Below are 368 nucleotides of genomic sequence, written 5' to 3'. Positions count from 1 at the left end.
AGTGGTAAAGGCCAGGTTGGACACAGTGGGTTGGAGCAACCTGCTCTAGGGGAAGGTGTCCCTGCCCGTGGCAGGGGGTTGGAAGTGGATGAACTTTGAGATCTCTTCCAACATAAACCAGTCTGTGATCTGTAGACAACTGTGCTGCTTCTATGTATTATATAACCAGCTTCTCACCTGCTTTTGACAGAAACAAGGTCAAAGCACCAGACCCGCTGCCAGCTTCCAAAACTGTGTCTCCCGGGTGGATATCCATCATCATTAACATAGCACTTATATCCTGCAGGTGAGAAAACACCCGGCACGTTATCAGTCTTATAAACTCAGAGTGAGGTTCAGCCAGTGACTTCCCGGTCACCAGCCATCCC

At 49.7% G+C, this 368-nt stretch overlaps 1 protein-coding gene across 1 annotated transcript in view; it reads right to left on the bottom strand.

Annotated features, from left to right (window-relative positions):
• Positions 1 to 314, bottom strand: part of TRMT61B (tRNA methyltransferase 61 homolog B (S. cerevisiae)) — a gene marked incomplete at its 5' end in the record, with an annotated part of 4734 nt that extends 4420 nt beyond the window's left edge. Inside the window, one exon of the mRNA XM_010010029.1 lies at positions 178 to 314. Within this exon, the coding sequence (XP_010008331.1) occupies positions 178 to 314 (137 nt within the window). The remainder of the gene's footprint in view (positions 1 to 177) is intronic.
• Between the last annotated feature and the right edge of the window lie 54 nt (positions 315 to 368).

Source organism: Nestor notabilis, unplaced genomic scaffold (genome assembly GCF_000696875.1).
Source record: "Nestor notabilis isolate BGI_N333 unplaced genomic scaffold, ASM69687v1 scaffold22542, whole genome shotgun sequence".
Lineage (NCBI taxonomy): Eukaryota > Metazoa > Chordata > Aves > Psittaciformes > Psittacidae > Nestor > Nestor notabilis.
This window is presented reverse-complemented; position numbering and strand designations above follow the sequence as displayed.